Below are 18,280 nucleotides of genomic sequence, written 5' to 3' on the forward strand. Positions count from 1 at the left end.
CGGAGAAATAGGAAACGCAAGCGCGTTTTTCTATCGACCACCGTATCCTTCAATGGCCGAGAAAGAGAGAAGATCCTCGAGCAGCTTTTCCGATCGAGTAATCACTCGGCGAAATTGTTGTTCTGCCGTCGACAACCGATCACGATAACAGCCGGTGCTGATTTGTATCGTGATATCGATACGCGGCCAGTTACGTTGTTGCGTTGCTTCCTGCAATCATTTCAGACGTCGTGTGCACGCAGATGACGGTGTATCGACTTGTTAATTGACTATCATTGGGAGAAACTGAATTGAAGTATAGTATAGTGATAGATTTCAAGATAATTAGAAACTTCATTATTACGGACGTTTACTGTAGGATATTCAGTTAATTTAGTTACACGGACGTTTGAATGCTTGAATAATTATTTAAAAGAGATTAAAGAAATAACTCATCCTGTACACGTTAGCATAATTATATGAACTACCTATCGTTATATCAATCTTCATTGAAAGATTCTTTTTTATTCAGATGTCTGATCGTTCTGTTATCCGATCAATATATATTTCCTTTGTTGCTATAATATGAAAACGGTATTATATGCGTTAATGCCGTTTATAAAATGGCATGAAGAAGAAAACGTGTAATAGATACTAACAGTTAAAACGGAACGAGAGATACTTCAAAAGCTAGAAAATGGCCACAGTGTTGCAAAAGTCGTAAAAATGCACGTAAACCTATTGTTGAAGGCATTCCCTCTTCGAAGCATTTACGGTATTAGGAAAAGATCATTTAAGTGGTTTAAGCCACAAATAGAATACAATTCAAAGCAACTTAATACGTGTTTATCCGATTTAATAGAAAAATTGTTCCTTGCTATCGTTTGTAACGATATTACTCCTAATAATAAATAATTAGTTTCTTTATATAAAAATATCCTAATCCGAACGATCATGACCCTCTATCAACTTCGATATCGGAGGTTTCACTACATAAAGAATAATAATCCGATGGAATATCAAACTTATGCTAACTACTCATCGATTGACATTTACAAGAGAGATTAGATTATACCATGCCGATGATCAAAGGTCTTAAAAAATAGGTGAGAAAATGAAAGTTTAGTAGTGTAAAAAACAGATTGATTAAACAGATCGATATAATTAAACGATATCATCGGATTTTATATCGCTTGCTTTACGATATAATATCACACTAATGCTTATACAATTTGTACAAGTATAGACTATAATTCACTATCGAGCTTAACAGGAATAAACTTGCGATATCGTAAACAGTGCTCATAAACAAGCGTAAGATCAGCATTTCGAAATCAAAGCTTACAGGATTTCAAGGTCGAGCAATTCCTCGTGTTAGCAAGATCTCTCAGTTCATTCTGTTTATTATTACTATTATCCTGAAAGTAGTAGTAAGTAGAAGTAATACTACATGAATCGTGAAACAAGAGGGGCGAGACGCGTCAGGGGAAGATACGGAACAGAACGAGAGAAAATGGATGAGAGAGGATGCTCAGCAGATCGCGTGGCCGCCACCAAGGAACTAGGCCAACTGATGACCTTCCTGCAATAAGTAAGTAAGGTGATACACACCACTGTGGGAAATTATAACGGCAATTCCCCAAGAAGCTCGTTGAAATATTCATGAAGAATCGTTAACGAGAAAGAAAGCCGATTGGTCGTTAACCCTGGAAAATTATACAATACAAGTCGAAAAATTATACAATACAAGTCGCAAAGTATGTATGTATGAATGCATGTATGTATGCATGTATGTATGTATGTATGTATGTATGTATGTATGCATGTATGTATGTATGTATGTATTTATGCATGTATGTATACACGAATGACTGCGATTTCTATTGGATTTAAAATATGTATGTTTAGTAGAATGGATACTGTACGAAAAAATAAAAGCCTTACGTTAAAAAAGAAAAATTCGTTGCATATGTTTCAGATGAACCGATTTTGCGTTCGAATAACCATTCGCAGTGGAACGTGAAATGGAACGTGAACGATAAATGTATTCACGATATAAAGTGCAACATACATAGTATCCCGCGAAACAGAATATTTCAAAGAAACAGCAATATTTCACACATGATTTTATGAAACATTACCTCGAGAGTTTCGATTATTCGAACGCTTTATTTCGTTCTCTTGATTCCCCTTCTACTAGATATAGTCGGCGAATGCGAAACTCCTACAAACATTGGAAGATATTTCTTGAACTGAACCATGTTCATTGTAGCAGTCAATAAAAAGCGTGTAATAAATTGTTAATAAATTATCGAAGGCGTTTTATCACTTTAAATATGAAGAACAGTTTTAAACAAATCCTTATTTCGGTGTTGTGAATTTTCGAGCGTGCATCTGTAAATTTCTCGGTTATTGGATTGCCCCGCAATCCAATACGTATATCTTGTGAAATATTTTCTGAATGAACTTGGAGTGGGCGAAATAAAATATCGGGCACGAATATCTTTAATCATACACGCTGTAATGTACTGTATTATTCGGTTGGAACAATTGACAGACGTTCCATGTTTTCTAATCCTCGAATAGCAATGACTGAATCATTACCCTCTCCGAATTACTAGATATATGTCGTAATCTATTAATAAAAATTCATTACTAGAAAAAGTCTTTTCGATTTGTCTTTGATACTATTGACAATTTCCAGATTCTTTGGTAAAATAATTCTGATATTACGTGAACACTGTAACATAATATAAAAATAGGATTCTTAGAGTTTAGCTTTATCAAAACACCAGAATTATTCGACGATACAGTCCTTATTGGAAATAATAGATACAATAACAAATGCACAGTTTATTAAACCAATCGTTAGTTTCCCAGTATCGCAAAACCCTTTGGAAAGAAAATCAACGATACAACGTACATCGAAGAAAGCAAGTAGTTGAATAGCAGAGTGATATCGGATATCAGAAACTATGGATCGGATACTACTGATACTACCGATGTACTGACGTTTTCTCGGACCTCTGTTGACTCTGTTGTATCTACCAACGGAACGTCGGAATCGTTTTCCAAAAGGACGGTATTCTCATTGAGAAACCTCTGACCGAAACATGATTCACTGTGGCTCTCGTTAATATCAGTCCTCTCGGAGAATAATTTGAATATTTCGATAATGCTAATCAAATAGCTAAAAATATATATATACATAAACAAAATTAATCTACCAATAAAACGCTTTTATTTATAACGAATTTAAACGAGAGATTTTTTTCGTTTCGTACACGTAGTTGGTAGTGTAGTAATTTCGTTGCGATTTCTCTCGTCCGACCGACGAACACACTTGACACCAAAGGTGATACCATAGCCAGTGCTAAAATGTCATGATATCAATGCGTTAAGATGTCAATATGTCAACTGCATCGACATTGTCACGCGCTTTCAAGTTTATACGTGGAACGGGCGTTCGAGAGCAATACTGTAACTTGCGTTAATTTACGAAAATGAGAAAATGTCAATCTGTCATCACGTCAAGGTATTACATTATCGGACATTAAAGTCTAACTTTAAATCGTTTTAAAAATCCGACCAATCACCGTGGAAGCTTGACGTGTATCGGAACTAAGTAATTGTAGCTCAATTTGTGAAAAAGCTTTTCAAGATATTTACGAGACTCGAACAGAATTATGCGTCGGAGTATCCCGATTATCTCGCAAAATCACGTTAACGATACAAGTTAATTCTACTGTATGAACTATGCTTCTTTTTGTTATCCTTTTAAAAATCACGAGATTCCCAGAGGCGTTCCTTTCAAGTGCTCGCGAAGTTAAAAGTAAAAGATTTTAATATTTTACCAACAACGAGAACGAATACCTTGATTTTATAAAATGAAAATTCGTTACCTGTAATTTGAATTTCATTCGCTTATAGGCAAAAGGCTAAATATGTAGATTTAATCGAATTAAGGAAAGCTAGGAATTCACATTACCTCGGGTAACTATTTACCATAATAAAATACACTAACCACACTGACGAACGATTGGATTAAAATTTGAAATATACAAATATATGGATAATTTATAAGCTGTAAAGGGTTAACGAAGAATCTTTCATTTCTATTTGACAAATCCAATTCCAATTTAGAAAAGTTGGATAAATACATGAATCTAGATCGTGTTCAGATACAATTAAAGAACTCAAGAAAAAGTTGGAACACATGACAAGATCTTTAATTCGAAAATGCCATACATAAAGTTAAACTGTAACGAAAATCTCTGTGACGTTTTCAAACTTTAAATACTCATTATTATACGCATTCGTAAAGGCTTGGAAATTCATTCTGAAATCCTTTAAATAAATATGGATCTTATAACATCGTTTCCCGTGCTTCTTTCGTTTCTAAAGAAAGATACACTTGCACCACTTTACCATCGAGTCTCTCAACTGCGTCCGTCTTATCCGTTTATTTTTATAATTTATCCATTTTGTTTTACCCTTGACAAAGCATAACCGATATATTTCCCCTCTTTCGCAAACATTTTCTTTCGCCGTAAAGCATACTCTGCTGCGCGTAGCCTTCGGCCCGTTTCACAAGTTGGCGAACAAAAATATTTGTCTGGCGTTTAGACGTTTATCATAAACGTTCGTTCACGATCCGCGACACGAGCGACTCGAAAACGTAACAGTAATATGAGTTTGACGATACGCGTGTAAAATATACCTTGCAATTTACCAGGGCTTGAGCAAACGCTCCTTTGCTCCGATTTCCACGTGGATAGATAAAATGGGGGAACATAAGCATGGAACAAATCGTACGATAAATTTCCGCGGCAACGTTAATTCTTCACGGAAGATCGTAACGACTTGGCGCAGAAACTAAGAATTACACGAGAGTATCGCGCGATTCGGCCAAATCGAGCTCCTCGTCCCTTCTTTACCAATCTATTTACCCTCTGTAATATCTTAAATCTTGCGAAATAGTTGCTCCATTAATTAAAGCCTTCCAAGGGTAAGAGGCATGGAAAGTTATGTGACCCGACGTGTTCCGTAGAAAGTTCAAAGAAAAGCCTACGCGGCCGGTCAAATGTCAAGCTACCGATCACTGAGTAAGCTAAAAATATACTTCAGCCAGCTAAAAAATAAAATACGAGAGATCCTATTCAGGTCCTCCCACGCGAGAACCTGGACTCGAGGTACGGGATGGATTCCGAAGAAGCTCACGAACGATCTGTCCGCCGCACAGAATCGCGATATTGCCGGGAAGATGTGAGAAAGAGAAGTGAGATGGAGGGCGGGGGTAGAGGGTCGTAAGTTTCTTGGCGGAGCTAGTATTCCTCATGCGAGAGAAACGGTAAGGAAAAGGCGAGAGGAAAGGGACGTCGTCCACAGGCAACCGTGTTATTAAAGAAGGGTGAGATGGGTCGAGGTGCGAATACGTACGAGATTCCTTGCTTCCTTTCAGCGTACTGTCGTCGATACTAAACGATCTTGGAAGAATCGCTCAGAACAATAGAAACGTTCACGGTTTACGTCGCGATTCCCAACGAAAGAAACGACCAAGGTGTAGAAGGAACAAGCCCGGAAGCGTGTACACTCGCGAACTAAGGAGCAAAGGCGAGCAAATTCCGCGAAATACAAAGGAAACCATGCGACTGAGCGTTTGCTTTGCTTCCGAGCGAAACTCCGGGCACGGATTAATTTGCGTTTTCGAGATTGTAAAGTCCAAGTTACTCAGCAACTCCGTTACATATCCGCTGCGCCGTCGCGACATAGAAAACGACCAGTCTCGGCACGAGTGTCCGACTAATCTCTTACGCCAACCACATTTCCATCCTACTTTTCAACGGCTCGTTAACCGTACGCTTCGAGAATGAAAAAGAAAAGAACAAAGACCTGAACTGGATCACTTGACTTGGTTCTTTCAACCATTTGAAGCATGCGTTTTAACGCGTAAACACAGTGTTCGACGATTGCGTAATTGCAGGATTTTCTATTTTCTTTATACACGACTGTTCTTTGTTAATATCCTTTCAATAGGTATAGTTACGAGCATCGAAGTTACGTATAAAGAGAATATCCATTTTAATAGTTTGATACAATAGACTGAGAGACAGAGAGGTGGGTTATTATGATCGATGAGATAAGCAAGTAAAATTAGTTGTTTGTCCGAAAGGACACGATGCATGATGTATCATTGCTGAAATAGAAAAAGAGTAAACTTGTAATTCCATCAAACTTAAAGAACGTTGTAACTGATTCTTAGATTCCGCATGAACTTTTCCGTATAAAATTTTCAATGGTTATTTTTTTAATCTACATGCAATATCTTAATTTATATAATGCAATATTCTTGTTCAACGTTGCTCTTAGCGATTTTTCAAATCTCATTTAGAAACACGTTATATATCTTAAATTTATAATAACATTAATACTGTTCGTGACTAAATTCTCATGTTTATTCGTGGAATTGTCCAGATCATTTATTTCCTTCATAGTAGACGTTTCGCAGTTCGCTTTGCAAGTTTCAGAAATAATTAGATTGTACTATATAAGCTTTCTTCGATGTTCTTCGTTATTTTCACGAATGCATCAAACTTTCATAACACTTCGGTTAATCTTAGCTTCTTAATCGCTCGACCACTTATTCGATTATAGAGTTCTCTTACACACATAGCCAAATTTAGCAAATGTAAAAATGATTCGCACTTATTCGAGAATTGTTCGCCTCGGAATGTCATAAATAGAATAATGGAATAATCACGATAAAATCACAAAAAGATATTCACTTTTATCACGACTAACTGTTAAAATGTGAACTGCAAACATGTTTATTGGTATAGGAAAAATATACAATCAATGGGAAATATAGCTACCAATTTTTAATAAGAAATGTAATTACAGGAGGACTGAAGATTGACGAAATTGTCATGAATTCGCGATTTGACAAACAGATCGATCGATAGATAACATCGTAAGCGCTTGCAGAAGCATTGCGTCGAAAATCGAAATAGGATCGAGTATAAATCCCTTCGGAAAATTCGAACGAAAAACTTAATCTTAACATAACCTGATCCGCCGTAAACTTTTGTACGTGACGATAAGATGTAGGAAAATTGCCATCAAGAAACCTAGCAAACCTTTAGCGCGCGAACGCAGCACGCGATTTCGTCGACGATAAAATTGAAGAAAATCCGTAGGGAAAATTGCCGCGACGTACGTTAATTAATTAATCCATGTAACTTCTCGCGTGTTCCTCCGATGAAAAAATACATGGTAACATATGGAAAATAGAAGGTAAAATTATGTAATTCGAGGAATTACAATGAAATATAATTTTTGAATGAGTAGATATTAATTGATAATAAAAAGCTTCCTTCCAGTGCTATACGTTCACTTTCTGATACTTTATTAGGTAAAATTGAAAGTACAATTGAGCACATTGAAATGAAAATATGGGTATGACAGAAATATGTAAAACTGATAGATAGAAAAGTAATTACAGTTATTTCGCTAATATTGCCTTTATATTTATATATATAATTATTTTTAAGAAACGATCTAAAAATTTACAATTTTATAAATTATAATAACATTATTATTTCAAAGAAAATAGTAGTATTTGTTTATTGCCTGTATCGATCGATTATTATTTCTCCGCTAAAACTGAATGAGATACGACGACGTAAATTTTGCCTTGGTAGAAGCATAAGTACCGCTTTTTAACAAAACAAGTGTTTAGTTTTTAACACATTATCTGAATAAACGAATTCAGATGATAAAAAAGAATCATATGCGGCCTTTAATAATTCTTCAGTTTCATAAAACAAGAAATGAATGTGGGTCAACGAAAAATATATACCACCAAAACGATAGATCGTGTATAGATGTGTGTTCATGTTGCTATAGATTATCTTCATTTTACCTACGTACTAAAAGTGTACGTAAATTCAGGAATCATTTCTTTTTAACAACATATTCACTACGCTTACATACTCATTCCAATGTTTTAACCAATATTGTATAATAATTATACAACACTTTTTATATATTAAAAAGCATATCCGTATACATCGTGAAATTTTCATTGCTACCGGATTTTGAATCCAAAAAATACTCTACTTCGCTAAAAGTATAATTGTGCAATTTGTCGAGCATCACTTATCAAACGAAAAATTGTTTGAAACCGCGTAAATACTTTAAGAGAACATCATCAGATACGCTTCTGTCGAAATCAGCGGATACTTACAACTAGTACATTTAGAATGAGAATAAATAAGTTGTACTTACAAAATAAAAATAAGTTAATCGTTTGTATTATAAAGCAACAGAATTAAACTATACTACACTTTAAAGATCTTATAGCAAAACCATTTTTATAAAAATGAAATTAAACACTAACGAATGTCCAATTTATGATTACGAGTATACTTCGTTAGCTATTTCAAATGAACTAGAAATCGGGAAACATACGTTTCATTTAGCGATATTACGAACATTAAACGCTGTCAAACAAAATGTACAGAAAGCCCGTATCTGCGAGCTGGATTGTTAATTTATTCGATTGTGTTTGCTAACACGACCTGTTACACGCGTCGCGTGCAATCAATGCGCGCGTCACGATGCTCGCAAATGTATCTAGTGTTAACATTAAAAATAAAATATGCACTTTCGCTTTCTCTCGCAACGTTCCATCTTACTCTCGTTCGCAGATTAGCGCGGAATCCAAACGATAAGATCGCCATGCAATCGCGAAACCATGAGAATCGTTGAAAAGTAATTAACAAGCAGCTGTTCTTTTTGTTCGACGAACATTCGATCAACGTACACCCGAGGCGAAGGCAATCGCGCGATAAGAGGCGAAAAGCACAAGAGATCGTCGACAGAATGGAACGTTCCTAGGGAATCGGGGAAATAGGAGCGGAAATTAGTCGATTAAAACAGGATCAAAACCATCTCGAAATTACACTTGCATGCGTGGCTCGTTTCCCACGGAAAACCACACATGCCGTAGAATCGAAGTATGAAAGTTTAAAAGACGAAAGAACCCTCGGCCAATTAATTACCAGTGTCATCGGTTCGGCTATTCAGGGATCGGCCACGATGAAAAACACATCGACGGCAACCAATTAGGCGAACCATTTCCAATCATACCAGACGGAAACGTCTCTATACCGTTGAACGGTTTCTAGTCCACTTTATGGATCGAGCGTATCCTCTGATCGAAACGTGAACCGAGAGCGAATACGTATTATCATCTCACCTGTAACGAGGAGAACCAATTTGTTGGAACGCGTGAAATGTACATCGATGATTTGACATCGATTTGAAGTACACGATAAGGAAGCATAGAGAGATGAGACGATGGAAGTAACCGCGACTCGAGAGGTCGATGGAAACGCGCGAAAGCAGTTTTAAGAGAAGAGCCGGAATGACCAACCTGTTACTTGAAAGCTGCGGAAGCTTCCGAGCGGGGAAATGCGTGCGTTCTTTCAGCCGCGCTCTCGCGTTCAGCTGCCCCTCCGGATGGATACACGTGCTCCCGTATATTCTACAAACGTACGTGGCCACTTCAGTAGCGATACGTGTATTTTTAACAAACAGTGTGTTTCTTTACTTTCTGTTTCCCGTAGTTGGCTTTAGTGTCTATGCGTGGTTAATGTGTGCGCGCGGACACGTATGTTCACGCGCTGCGTGTACCTGATGTACGTGTATACCTGTGTGTACGCGTATGTATATATGTGTATTTATAGGTATGCGTCAAGTTCTAAGTACAAGGTGTGCCTATACGCGGTTATCCGTGGCTGGAAAAAGCGACGGCGCGCATGCCCGCTTTATTAGACGCGCAAAGAAAAACTCGCGGCGAGCGACCAACTTGACGGAGAATGGACAAACAAAAAAATAGAATCACCGTTATATCTAGAGCGACGATATCGTCGGGCAGGCTGCCCGGCTTGCACTGCCCGGGTCTCCTGTTTCTCCCACCGAGCGAACCACTCGCCCCTCCGATTCCCGTCTCTCCCGGCTCTCCTGCCTCTCCTGCCTCTCCTGCCTCTCCTGTCTTCTGCCTGGCGCTCTCCTTACACCCCCGTTTCGCCAACCCCCGCCACTTCGAACGCGCCTGCCGAAAAAGCTCGCCTATTCTATACGCTACCTCTCGCCCCTTTTCATACTCCTTTTACCCTCTTCCCTCTTTACCCTCCTCCTCAACGATCGTCCTTTTCGCTCCTTCAATCCCCTTCAATGCCGTTTCCTCTCGTTCTCAATACGGTTCTGTCAGCCGTGACTTCGACTCGCAGACTCTAAACCGAACTCTCTCTCTGAACACGATGCCTCTATATCCCTCGTCCTCGCTCTATCTTTCTCTTTCTTGCCGTTCTCACGTCCCACCGCGAACCTCAGCTCAAGGCGCAAGCTCGTCCTTCTCTCCCGGATAGGAGAAGGGAAAAAGACTGTCGACCAGGTGGAATATCCTCGGGAGGACCCAAGGGATCCCGACGACGAGGCGCACCTTCCCTATTCGCGCGCATTTTCACGCACGTGGACGGAACGCACGGGGGTTGAAATGAGATCCGCGTCCTCCACGGACAGACAATCGCGATTCCGAGGGATCTTTCGAAACTTTCTCTCTTAGCGTCGAGCCGGTGGAGCTTGAAAAAGAAGGAGCAAAAACTCGTAACCCCCCTAGTACCGGTTCGGTCGTTTCTACGAGAACACAGAGAAACGGTTCGTTCAAACGAGAAGCTACGTGACGCAAAGACGCATCGAAATATTAGAAAAAGAAAATTGCGCATTTCTCTGACAGGCTTTGCTCGGTAAAGGATAAAAGATGATTTTAAGATGCAGAAATATATCGCAACGTCGATTAACGGTACGAGACTATTATCCATCGATCGATTCGCTTTCGCCCCTCGAAATAAAATTTCCTAACGAAGGCTTAACCTAAATTCACGGTTCCACTTTATCGATATTCCCGTCAAACTTTCCCCTAGTTTCTAATAACGAAAAAATTGATGACACGAAAAGGAAACTGTTCGCGCTTTGATGCATCTTCGTCTCTGCTGTTGTCGTTACTTCGAAATTGACTTCTTCGCTCTTTTCTCCGTAGGTCCTCGAAAAACGGACGAGAGGACAATAGATATGGGTAGGACAGGAGACAAAAGCCTGCATCTAAGGGATCAATTGGTTGGAAAATTCGAGCAATGGAGCCGGCTGCAGATAACGTGAAAAACGACGCACGAAATAGAATTTTCAGAAACAGTGCTTGTTGCTCGTCGAAAATAAAAGCTCACGATTGTATTATACGCGGAGATCGTTGGCGACCCGCTTTGTAAACTGATGCGTTTCCTATACCCAGAAAAATCGAAACGTTTCTCCCCTGCGCGATATATCGATCAATTTTATGTAAACAGCTGACACACGCGACGGTTTTTCATTGCGGAGAAAAAAGGTACGCGTGAAAAACGCTTTGTTCCCCTTGACTTTCAATTTTTCGCTTTTTCTTTTTTCTACTTTTTTGTTGGTTTTTGCCCCATGCGGTCGCGAGTGTTTTGCCGCGGGATCGAAAAATTACTATTAATACAAGCTTCAACATACCGTGCAGCGGGTTTTGTCGGCACAGTCGGATGTTTCAATTTACCTTACAATCCATTAAAATAGATAAGCGACGCTGTTAACGTAATGCAACGTTATCAAATATTCAGGTTTCATCAGACTAGCGAGTACATGGCCCGCACTTCCAGAAACTTTATTTTACTCGATCTAACAGGCAGAACATTTTGTTCGAGAAAAAATATATACCTTGTGTAGGGTAATCTGTTGCAGATCGAATCTCGAAGATTTCGTTTTAATATTTAGTACCTGTTATGAAATTTACTCCTATTCTATCAATCTTGCTAACTTGTTTCTGGAATCGAATTTTGACCGAAGTTTGAAGAAATGAAACTTTTGTTCGTGTTACTTGTTATCTTAAATCAGATTAATATCATTATATCTTATAAAAATTGTACAACGTCCAATAAGCATTATCACTTATATTGTTATCGTTCAAACAAATCAGATTGTTTAGCGTACTTAATAATTAATGGAGCGATTCTCTTCAGAATTCTTTTAAAGAACTTTATATATACAATAAGATAGAAAGTTAAATATAACAATAAAATAAAAGCGAAAAAATTTAATTCTTCATTTTTTACTTATTTTCACATGTAGAATGATCTTCTGCAGATCCTCCTCTCCTCTCTAATTAAGGATTGGTCAAATTATCTTTGTAAAATCGTATTCATGAAAACGAAAGACGATTGTGCTTTTGATTACCAGGTATGTAAATATGAAACCGCAATTTTTGTACAGAAAATACACGTTTATTGTATGAAAATGATTAAAAATATTTTATTCGATGTATTGCCCATCGCTAGCTATATATTTTTCCCACCTGTCTGGCAATTGGTGGATGCCACGCCAAAAAATCTATCGCTCTTTTGAGGCAAACCAGTCATCGAGCCATTTTCGTACATTTTCGTAAGAAGTGAAGTGCTGGTCAGAAAGTGCGTGTCCCATCGATGCAAATAAATAGTAATCGGACGGAGCCAAGTCTGGTGAGTAAGCCGCGTGCGAAAGTATTTCCCAACTGAACGCTTCGATCGTTTCCTTGACCGGTTTTGCTGTATGTGATGGTGCATTATCACGAAGCAAAATTGCTTTGTGTTGCCTTTTTTGATATTCTGGTCGTTTTTCACGCAAAGCTTGATTCAAATCGATCATTTGTTGTCGGTAGCGCTCAGTATTAACGGTTTCGTCAGGTTTTAACAGCTCGGTGGTCTTTTTCGGTGGTCTTCCACGTTCTTCGTTCCTCGCGTCAAAATTGCCACTTCTGAACTTTTTAAACCACTCAAAGCACTGTGATTTATCAAGAGCATGCTCACCGTAAGTTTCGATAAGCATTCGATGCGATTCTGCAGCAGTTTTCTTCAAATGGTAACAGAAAATCAATGCTGTCCGCAAATCGTAGTTTCCAGGCACAAAATTTGACATGTTCAACGCTATTACAAACTATGCTGTTGTATGAAACTTGTATTGTTCTGAATCGAAAATGTTTGTGAGATGTCAACAAAGACTTTTGGCATCAATGACGCAGTGTAATGATAACTACATTATCAGCTAGGGCCATCTATGGGCAAATTCCGGTTTCATATTTACATACCTGGTAGACTTTCTTTCCATTTGCACCACTTTGAACACACGTAAGTCAATTTAAAATTCTCTACACTTAGCTATCTAAAATTCATATCAGATCCGCTTAAAAATCTGTTTTAAGCAACACATTAAAGATCATCGTACTTACGTGCCTATCTTATTAGAGATGTATACAGAATAAACTGACACTATAGTCCGAGGAGATCTTTCCAAGCAGTGTCAGACTTCAGCACTATACCCATGGTATACCCGTGAGTCATTCTCGAAAGCACGTCTAGAAGATCCCACGGGCATTCCCTTATCTTGCATTGTCGAGCTGAGTCGCAGATCTTCTCACAACTGCCTGAGGTTCTCTTTAAAAAACGCAATGCACGAACATCGTGTGGCAGCTTATGAAGCTGTCCCTTGAATACCTAATCCACTGCCTCGTCCACAGCCATTTTAAAATCCGCTAATAATGCCCCAACTTCAGTTTCGACAATTAGGTACTAATTACGTCGTAATTAGCGCTGTAGTTAATAAGTAATCAGTATCTAAATACTTACTTTATTAGTAATTGGTAGTTCGTAATTGGTAGTTTAGCGTGCAGTGAATTCTTTTTTTTTTTTTTTTTTGTTGAAAACTTTTCGATCACAGCTTTATCCTCTTGCAAATTGTTTATCTTGTTTTATTTTATTTCATTTTATATATTTTTTATTAAGTTACGAATATAGTAGCAGCGACGAGTGGCAAGGATGGCAGCGTGTAGCAATGGGATCCGAAACAATTCGAATTATGATTCAAGACTCAATGGAGACTTTTACGAGTTTTAAGCTTCGAATCCTATTCCAAGTGATTCAAATTTGTCGCCGCATACACGATAGAGATTCGAACTGTTTCAGATCTCACATCACTACTCGCCGCTTCGCTATAATCTCGTACTTAGACGTTTCTAGTATATTGATTTTGTAATTCATTTTTGTGTCGTCATTATTTATTTAAACCGAATTGCGTTTCCGATTATTGATTATTTCAATAACGTTCAACGTGTAATTAGGTAGCCAACTGGTTAGGTATGAATTACGTAATCAACTAATCGATTTAAAAACATGCAATTGACGTATGACGTATATGGAATCGAAATGGTAAATTTTGGATTTGATTAGATATGACATATTACTATCATTAATATTAGCAAACTACCTTTCGTAAAACACAAACTTTTAGTTTGAAACATAACACAATGACGTAGCAAAAATTTGTTGTTAAAGTGAAGGAAAAATAACAGATATTTATCTATTATGATCCTGTAAATTTAAAAGCATGAAACATTTTGAAACTATACGAGTATTTATAATTTAGAAGATATATCAACATCCATTGTATTGCTATATTTAATGCATAACTAACATAGCTAATAAGCAGTTTAGTTAACACATTCGCAACATTACGTATTACTGTTAAATATGCTATAAAAAGAAAATAATAGTATAATTTCTGCTAAATAATATAAATACTTGAAACTTCATTTTAAGGTTGTTGAATAATCATGTACAAAAATTAGTAGGTATAACTACATAGAAAGAAAAATATTTAGTTAAGCCTAAAATATGCTGAAACATAATCGCACGAAAATATTTAGGTAAAGTATTCAACGATATTTCAATATTTTAAGACTTATACGCCATTAATAAAATATGTAAAAATTAATGAAATTTGTGATCTTCGGAAAATACAATGGAAAAATCAATAATGCAGCAGGGAATTTTCGTGGTGTATATTAATATTGAACAAATGCAATTATAATTTAAAATTAACTTAGCTGAAATTACTAATTTTTATCATTGATTTGATAATATTCATCAAAATCGTAAAAATATATTCGTCGATGCATATTTTTATACGCGAATATAACCTATATATTATAATATCCCAATTAAAAAATCAATACTAATTAAAAATGCATTAATTCTAGTCAACATACATTCATTCCCTTTTAGTTTTATTTAAAATATGGTTAAACATATAAAGTAAAATCAAATTCATTAGAGAATATGTATACTTTGTAAATAATCAATGTTTTGAAGTAAATCAGAAGAAGTTATACAAATCGCGAATTCTGATTATCATAGATGCAAGTTTGCTGTCGTGAAACTGGTGCCGCCAGTAATTCGTAACAGTAATGCGAAAGGATTATCAAGGAAATTGAAGTAACTATGTGATTACACGAGAATCTCTCGGCGAAGCGTCTTAGGTCCAAACAGATAAAGCTATAGTACGATAAATTTTGTACCGGATAATTTCTTTCGTGAAAAGTAAAATATGCGAAAACGAAAAATTAATTTAGTAATGTAAACAAGTATCAACTATATATGTTAAATTATTCATACAAATGTTTTCCAAATATATTAAGATAATATTTAGCCTCCTGGATTTTTCATTTTACAACTTATTCTTTGGAAGACTATTTTTATGTTAATTCTTATATCATCAACAGAAATCTATAATTTTTCATTATTAAGAATATTAAATAAATAAAACATCATTTTTCTTATAACATTTTAGCAATGTAAATATTTACATACGTACATGTTGTGTATATATTACAGTAGAAACATTACGGCATGTATGCATACTAATAGACAATTAATGAATTAAATTTATGCTTTCTGTATATTTCTATATTTTGTATTCGTATTAGTAACTAATAATCAAGCTGGTATTTTAAAAAAATGTTTTCTAACATAATCCTGTTTTGTATTATCTTACGTAAGACCTCAATACATGTATGTGTGTGAGTGTGTATATATATATATATATATGTATATGAATTGAACGCATGCGCTGAAACTTGAAATAAACCAAATGATCGAAGGTAAGTGAAAAAAATGGAAATATGATATATTCTGTAAATGTGATTATTGAGTTTCTGTAAAAAAATATATATTATATATAATTCTATATTTTTTTAAATATATATAATAAGTAGTATTGAAAAATATTTAAATTAAGAAAAACTGTATTATATCATAACTTTTACAAAGTTTCCATAAAAGAAATTACGTATAAGATATTTTGTTATTAATTAAGGTGAAAGTACTGCTATAGTCTTGTGAGTGAATACAGAATTTACGTATATTACATCAGTATAGTAATTTTATAAAGTTAGGCTGTGCTGATAAAGGTTATGTGAAGTTGTGTTTTATAATTATATAATAATTTCTTTTAACAGAAACAGAAACGCGGAAATAATAACCACAATAGTGTGATTGCTTATCAAAAAAAGGAGAAATTTATACAATGCAATCCGGTGAATGGCAAGATTAATGTTTGTTAAGTATTACATTATCAAATTTTCTATTTATTTATATTAGTTTTGTTACAGATGAGAAAGATAGTGACTTGATGCCAAAATTAGATCTTGTAAGAGATAAAAGTAAATTAAAATATAGTGATATAATATATATGAAACAAGCAGAAGAAGTAGCTATTCAAAGAGCATCCCAATATGCAAAAAGACGTAACAAGTGTGCAAAAGCAGGTTTTGCTCTAGCTGGTTTATCTTTAGGAATTTATCTGTATACCATATATGCTGTAAAACAGGAAACATTTTTAAATGATCTATATGAACCCGAAAAAATAATTGAAAAACCTAGTTCAAAAGCTGACGTCCTTTAAAATTATTTGTATTTGTATCATATGAAACATTACTCTTACCTACATATTATCTAAATACAAATAAAAAAAAGAACAATGCCAACTCTAAGGTTACCACCTTTACCAAGTATGAAACATTTGTTAAAAATATATAAATTACATGCAGTGAAACAGCTTTCTCAAAACTTTATCTTAGATCAAAATTTGTCAGATAAAATAATAAGAAAAACAGGAAATCTCTCTGATTGTCATGTATTAGAAGTTGGTCCTGGTCCTGGTGGATTAACTCGATCTATTTTAAAGCATCAACCAAATAAAGTAATTGTTGTAGAAAAAGACAAAAGATTTGAGCCGACGTTAGAAATGTTGGCAGATGCTTTTGCAGCTGTTAATGGTAACATGGAAATTATTTTTGATGACATAATGAGATTTAACATGACTACTGTTCTCCCACAAACTGAAGCAAAAGCTTGGACAGATAAAAGTCCAAGGATTAGATTAATTGGTAATTTACCATTTAATATATCAACACCTTTGATAATAAAGTGGCTACATGCAGTTTGTGAAAAAACTGGCCCTTGGGAATTTGGAAGAACTAGAATGACATTAACATTTCAAAAAGAAGTTGCTGAACGATTAGTAGCTGAACCATCAGATTTACAAAGATGTAGATTATCTGTAATGGCACAAGCTTGGACAAAACCAATATTACATTTTATTATACCAGGTATATTATTTCAGATCTTTTTAGGTTGTTTAATTTTTACATTTTTTGTTCATAAAAAATTTAATACATTTTTGCTAAAAATAGGTAGTTCCTTTGTTCCTAAACCGGATGTTGATGTTGGTGTTATAACATTTATACCTTTAACTGTTCCACGTACAAAACATGAATTTACAATTTTTGAGAAAGTTACACGACACATTTTTAGTTTTCGTCAAAAATATAGTGTACGAGGTATAGAGTAAGTAAAGATCACAGAAAAATATTTTTACATTCAACAATTTATCCTTTATATATTATCATATTTTATATTGATAAAAAATAGTTATAAGAGTAATGAAAAGAATTATAGAATTCAGTAATACAATTCTGAAATTTCTATATACATTTCAGAACATTATTTCCTCTAGAATATCGGAAAGAATTGGGACAAATGATGTATAAACTTTCTGATTTGGACCCACAAACAAGACCAATGCAACTTACAGTAGAGGATATTGATAAACTTGTTAGTGCATATAAATATTTACTAGAAAAGCACCCAGAAATAAGTTTTTATGAGTATCGTGCATCACGCCGCATAGTATCATTATCTGATACAAAGGATATAGAAGTCGTGGAATGTACAGACTGAAATTTGTCTTGAAATCTTGTAAAATAAACATAAATAACAATAATTTTATTTTTGCTATACTTTTTTATGTTTACTTTTATTCACATATATCATGAATGTTTTAATGAATCAAAAGA

At 35.5% G+C, this 18,280-nt stretch overlaps 2 protein-coding genes and 2 long non-coding RNA genes across 9 annotated transcripts in view; 3 read left to right on the forward strand and 1 right to left on the reverse strand.

The window, feature by feature from the left end:
- The window catches only part of Fife (regulating synaptic membrane exocytosis protein fife), a 150,172-nt gene extending 139,992 nt beyond the window's left edge, over positions 1-10,180 (reverse strand). For 2 of the 6 annotated variants that reach the window (XR_011173862.1, XR_011173863.1), the window contains exon 1: positions 9,416-10,180. The gene's annotated coding sequence lies outside the window, so the exon portion shown is untranslated. The remainder of the gene's footprint in view (positions 1-9,415) is intronic. The other 4 variants (XM_069118808.1, XR_011173864.1, XM_069118809.1 and 1 more) reach the window with 4 other exon arrangements.
- A 3,007-nt stretch (positions 10,181-13,187) lies between these two features.
- LOC138182716 (uncharacterized) lies at positions 13,188-15,890 on the forward strand. The gene is made up of 3 exons (XR_011173867.1): positions 13,188-13,518; positions 14,685-14,791; positions 15,282-15,890. It is a non-coding gene; the product is annotated as an uncharacterized LOC138182716 (long non-coding RNA).
- A 140-nt stretch (positions 15,891-16,030) lies between these two features.
- On the forward strand, positions 16,031-16,463 carry LOC138182715 (uncharacterized). Its single transcript, XR_011173866.1, has 2 exons — positions 16,031-16,261; positions 16,382-16,463. It is a non-coding gene; the product is annotated as an uncharacterized LOC138182715 (long non-coding RNA).
- A 306-nt stretch (positions 16,464-16,769) lies between these two features.
- mtTFB1 (mitochondrial transcription factor B1) lies at positions 16,770-18,210 on the forward strand. Its single transcript, XM_069118815.1, has 3 exons — positions 16,770-17,533; positions 17,618-17,771; positions 17,924-18,210. Exons 1-3 carry the CDS (start codon positions 16,903-16,905, stop codon positions 18,162-18,164), a joined length of 1,026 nt encoding a protein of 341 aa, XP_068974916.1. The 5' UTR covers positions 16,770-16,902; the 3' UTR covers positions 18,165-18,210.
- The last annotated feature ends 70 nt before the right edge of the window (positions 18,211-18,280 follow it).

Source organism: Bombus flavifrons, chromosome 8 (genome assembly GCF_040668555.2).
Source record: "Bombus flavifrons isolate JBK064 chromosome 8, iyBomFlav1_principal, whole genome shotgun sequence".
Taxonomy (NCBI): domain Eukaryota; kingdom Metazoa; phylum Arthropoda; class Insecta; order Hymenoptera; family Apidae; genus Bombus; species Bombus flavifrons.